The following is a 5833-nucleotide window of genomic DNA, read 5'->3' on the forward strand; positions in this document are numbered from 1 at the left end:
TAGTAGTTAAATTAACTAACTTAATTAAATTAAGTAAAGGAAGGACTATTAATTAGTAGTAAACGTAATTTAAATTAATTAAATAATAGTACAGAGTAAATATATATATATATATATATATATATATATATATATATCTTCCTTTTAATTTATAATTAATATTGAATTAATTTATATCAGAAATATAAGAAATATATAATTATATACATCAAAAGATTGATGCGAAATTTCGCAGACCAAAATCTATATATTCGACAATATTACTCGCAATTTTACCAATATCTCTCGCTATTTTGTCATATTTGGCGATCACATTGTTGCGTCACCTATTCAGCTTGCCATTAAATATCACTTCGTGTTTATTCATATAATTGCGAATTAGCCAGTCGGGCTCAATCACGATCATCAACGTATTCAAATTACAAACGATCTAATACGTTTTAATGAACAGAATAGTGATAAGATAAATTTCAATAAAGGGAAAAACGTACACGAGTCAACGTTCGTACAAAACACGTTTATTTTGACGCTTAACAGAAATAACGTTTAATATAAACGTTGTGGTTATGATTTTGTATACACAGTATGTGCGCTATGCGACTCCTTAATTAATACAGCAGGTGCTAATTGACTGCACTAATTCAATCTTGGGACAACGCTTTCACCAAAGGAAATTTGCTAAATTATTTGAATGTGCTAGAATTATAAATACAGCTAAAGATTTAAAGCCCAAAAAGATCGTGATAGATATTACACGTAATTTTGATATGTTTAATTTCCAATGAAACCTTTAACTCATTGTAATTATATATATATATATATATATACTAGATTAATATTTGATTGTTAATGTAGCTACTATTTTGAGCATGACAAATGAGACTACAGTATTGTGAAATAGATAAGAGAAAAATATCATCCTAATTTGGCAATTTGTCTCTCTCTTGATTTGAATTCTTCGTCTAAATAAGTATATTATATTTCACACCTCGCGTATTTTTATATCAACAGTAGGAGATGTACATAATTTTGCATATAATATTAAGATCGAAGGATTACTGATAAAATTTCAGTCTGAATAGTCTGTACGTTACTATAATGCTTCTACAGGTTGTCTTCCTCGGGATGCTGGGCATTGTACTCCAAGGCTCTCACGATAGCAGAAGGGATTGGAGGTGCGATTGGCAGATGCTCGCCCTGAGGATGGAAACCAGTTTCATCGGCGCTGTAGCTCAAGCTGATGGGAATACCGTTGTTATCAGTATAACTGAAAGATCCCTGAACGCGAAGAGCGTCCTCGTCTTTGGCGATATTGAAAAGCTGACCCTGCTCCTGTGCTTGGATGCCATTTCCGGTCTGGTAGCCATAGCTATATGAACCGTCAGGATTTGGTCCGTCCTGCTGCGAAGCTACGATGGGGATGAAAGTATCATGCAAAGAATGCGGAGGTGCAGCAAATGCAGTCACTGCGAGCACGCAGAGAAGTGTGGCGGTCTGAAAAAAATTGTTTCTTTTTTTCTGATTGATTCAAAATTACAAGAACTATCTCGAAGAAGAGGAATAGAATTTTGAATAAAATGAATTACACAATATTCTTTAATTAAAATATAACTAATTTCAGATTTTATAATCACTCGCATTGTTATAACTGACATCAACATTTGTAATTCTTGACAGTAGTTAATTTAAAATAGATTTATCTGTGTGAACAACATTTGGTATTTTTAAAAAATTGTATGATAAAAACAAAAAATTAATGATAGCGTGAATTAATTCTTTATTAATTTTGTTAAGACTTACCAGAGCCTTCATGATGCTGATCACGACTGTGTATCCCGTTATAAAATCGAAATTGAGGAGACGCCTTTTATATAGTATTGCCGAGAAACCTGCTAAATACGAAGATCTCTCTCTTATTGATAAATTTTTGGCTGGTATGTTGACAAATATGCATGTTACGTCATTTCTCGATGAAACTGATAGTGGGGCGTGAGGCAAGATGACCACAAAAATAGCAGTATAGTGCCTCTCAAATGATATTCGTGTTTTTCAAGTATTCATCAAATTTTACACGAAAGTCGAATATAATTTAGAAATCACATCGAAGACCACATTCGATAATTCTTTCGCTTCCCATTTTCAAACTGTTTTTTTATCTAAATTTCCGTAATGATTGAGAGAATTTGTTTAGACAGAAAAATACATACTGTAATTTAAATATTAATTTATACATAAAAATATTAAATATTTTATAAGTTTATATATCCATTCATAAATCTATTATGAAAATTCGTTACAAGTATCAAATTTATTCAAAATATTTTCTATAAATTCTAACTAACAATATATAAGTTTGATATATATTTGAATTAAGATTATTAAATTAAACCGAATTTAATTTGCTTATATAAAATAGCTTACGTAAAGTAGTTTCTTCGAGAATTGTATAATGTTTTAGAAAAGATGAATTCTTGTTTTGAGTATTGAATAATAAATTTTTCTAAAATTTGTAATAAATCTATTTTAAAATCTATTTTAAAATTATTATAAAGAAAATTATCTTAAAATTATGTTAAAAATAATTATTAAAAAAAAATAAACTAAAATAATTACTATATATACAATAGCAGTAAAATGATTTTTTTGTATACAGTAACAGTTAATTCATAAACGCTCGGATAAGAAATATTAAAAAAATATAATTTCTTTTAATTTCCAACGGTTGAAAATTATTATTTTATGCCTAAAACATGTCTCAGTTTATAATTACTAATAAATAAAAATAAAAATTTTATTTATAAAAAAATTTTATTACATAAAATAAATAAATTTATACATAAAATGAATAAATTAAAATATGGGTAAAATTGAACTCTGAGTACTTGAGAACACTTATAGATTAATAATGAATATAGCTAATAAAAATTCTTAATATGCACTTTATGTTTGCGAAGGCAAATTCGTATATCTTTAGCAAGTCTGCCTTCGGGGATCACAAAGTAAACATGTATGGCATGTGCTTACCTGAGGCTGTCAAAACCCAAGACCAGTTTAACTAAAATAGCTACGTGTTTGTAGATAAGCTAAATAGCCTATTTTCGAAAATTAATTAGAAATTATTTTAAAACGACTAGATAAATTGCTTTATTGCTAGTACAGAAAATTTATAACAAAATTCAAGATCCGACACTCGTGCGCGTTTGAAGGGTAATCACATTGTAAAATATTAAAAGACGACAAAGTAAATCTTGTGAGGCAAATACGCCAGCAACAAAGGATTATCCTTCGTGTGGGCGCCGGGAAAAAGATAAAATTTTCCTTCGCTAAGTCGATCATAAATTTTTCTTTCGGCGAAGAAGTGCGGGACCACTTAATACGACATGAGTTTTCGCCACATTCCATTGACTCAGTGATGTCGTTGTGTGAATTTTCGTTACTTCGTGCACCGTTGTAAATTCAGCCAACGTGTAACAAATCCGTGGATCCTTGACAGGCGCAACGTAAGCCGAATACCCAAGTTCGGTTATCATTTATCATGATCGTACGACAGGATGACTATTCTTCCTTGGCTATTTTCTCAAAAATAAAGATTATGCAAACGACAGTATTTTAATTAAAATAATCAGAAAATAAGATGTTAAAAAAAATCTTCGCAAAACAGATATTTATTATCTTGCTTTGTTTCATTAATGATAAATATAACAAAAAAAAGATTTAAAAAATTCTAATTTAAATAAAAATTCTGATTGTACTCACATATTTTGTCTACCAAAATAAAATATTTCTGTTTTGCGAGAAACGCTTTGTAATTAAATAGTTTAAATATTTTATCATAAAATAATTTTGTAATAAATACCAATATAATTTATAAAATGTAAATGTATCAAATATAATTTATATATAAAAAGACTCTTATTAATAGCAGGAAAAGAAATGCGCGCGATTCGTTTCAGTATAATCTCTTTTCGGATACTGCGAATCTTTAATTTTGTATCTAATGAATGTAGCGCATTGTTGATTTCTGAGGAGGAAAAAGAGGTCAAGAAATCGAAGGATTCGTGTCAAACTCGAACATCCTTTCAGTAGTCATCCCTTCTCTTGAGATAAAAATAGACATTTATACACACAAAAACAAAAATCTTTGATAGAATTGAGTCACAAGTGTAAGCGAAACCATCGGGAGACACGAATTCTATTAAATAGAGGTCAATGCTGATCTTCGATGATATATTCTGGGATGCAATCATCTTGCCTGCTATGGGGTTGCACCCATCGTTGCTCATGAAAGAACATTTACAAAAAATATAAGCTGCGATAAGAATATATATATATATGCATATATGCTAAATAGCATATATATTTCTTATATTTCTTATTGAATGTTCGAAAAACTTATTCCTTAAAATTAAATAGACATCATAATTTTTTTAAACGTTCCAATTAAATTGTCTTGCTAATGTTTTGATCGCTAAATTTGTGCCGGAATGGAATCTATTTAAAATTAACAGAGAAAGTAAACATTTTTATATCCTTGAAGTTAAATTTATGAGAATTTCAAGGTTTTAATTGCTTATGATTCAGGAAATCTTGTTGTCAAGAATGTATATTAATTAAGCAATTCTTCTCTTTAGAAGAATCTATGAATTGAAGAGTCGAAAATCTTAGTTGAAAATTTTTCTATATGCTGTTGCAGTTTGAAAACACAAGAATTTTATAATCAAATTTATGACATTTTTTCAAAATTGTTATAACTTTGCGATACGCAAAGTTTCGCCAGTTGTAATTGGATATTAGCGTATTTAATGTCGTAAAATCATCTTTGGAGGAAACGCAAAAACAAATCTGTTTCTATATGTTAATGTCAAATATTTTTATAGCTCGAACTAATCCTTAGAAGGAATTTGCGCGTTAATTACGTTCGATTCTTATCATCATTTTAATTTCGCGCACAAAATCTGCAACGAAAACATCAGTTTGAGTCCTCTATCTACTTCTTGCAGGATTTCTTGCCGATTTCTGCCGATAAAGCAGAATTTGGATTCAAATGATCTTCTCATAATTTGAAAAACATGTTATAATAAAAACGAATAAAATTGAATACGTCATATTCGGAAAGGATCTACAAGTCTTCCCTTTCTCTTTAGAAATTGAGTATTAATGATACTAATATAGCAATCATGATTGTATTCATCATTTCTGAGGCTGGATGTTAATGATCATAAGAACTCAAAGAGTGAGTGAAAGGACCATAGATCGCGCCACGAATAAAAACACCACAATTCACATATAATAAGTTTGCATATTTTGCAAATAAATAGAAAAATGTAAGTTGCAATTTCTAAAATACATATTATAAAATATTTATATTTTGACGAAGATGTGATTAAATAATAAATTCGCCAAATATATTTCCTATATAGTAGATTCTATTGATTTTTCTTCTCTTTAGAATCTTAGAAACTATTGAAACAAAATTAAGTACCTAATTTTATACATTGAGTTAGGAAAATCGAACTTTATCTCTGTTCCAATTTAAAAGCAGATTTCCTCTTTCTCCTTTCTCTCTCTCTTTCTCTCTCTCTCTCTCTCTCTCTCTCTCTCTCCTTTCTCTCTCTTTCTGTTTTTTTATTTTTTATTTCTGATTGTAACATCTATTATTATCTTTTATTTTATTTTTATTTATTTTCATTGTTATCTTTTCATTTATATTATTTTTCTTATTTTACGATATTTTTTTCTTTGAACGGTTTCGTTTAATTACTGCGCGCGCGCATATGTGTATGTGTGAAAGAGACAGAGATAGAGCTTGTTATAGAATAATAATAAATGCTTT

At 29.0% G+C, this 5833-nt stretch overlaps 1 protein-coding gene across 1 annotated transcript; it reads right to left on the bottom strand.

Moving 5' to 3' along the window:
- Positions 1 to 1104: 1104 nt before the first annotated feature.
- On the bottom strand, positions 1105 to 1812 carry LOC105620925 (endocuticle structural glycoprotein SgAbd-8-like). The gene is made up of 2 exons (XM_012202402.1): positions 1801 to 1812; positions 1105 to 1494 (listed from the first exon to the last, which is right to left on the bottom strand). The coding sequence occupies exons 1-2, from the start codon at positions 1810 to 1812 to the stop codon at positions 1105 to 1107; spliced, it is 402 nt and encodes a 133-aa protein (XP_012057792.1).
- Positions 1813 to 5833: the final 4021 nt, after the last annotated feature.

The sequence above is a fragment of the Atta cephalotes genome, assembly GCF_000143395.1.
Source record: "Atta cephalotes unplaced genomic scaffold scaffold00030, whole genome shotgun sequence".
In the NCBI taxonomy this organism is placed as follows: domain Eukaryota; kingdom Metazoa; phylum Arthropoda; class Insecta; order Hymenoptera; family Formicidae; genus Atta; species Atta cephalotes.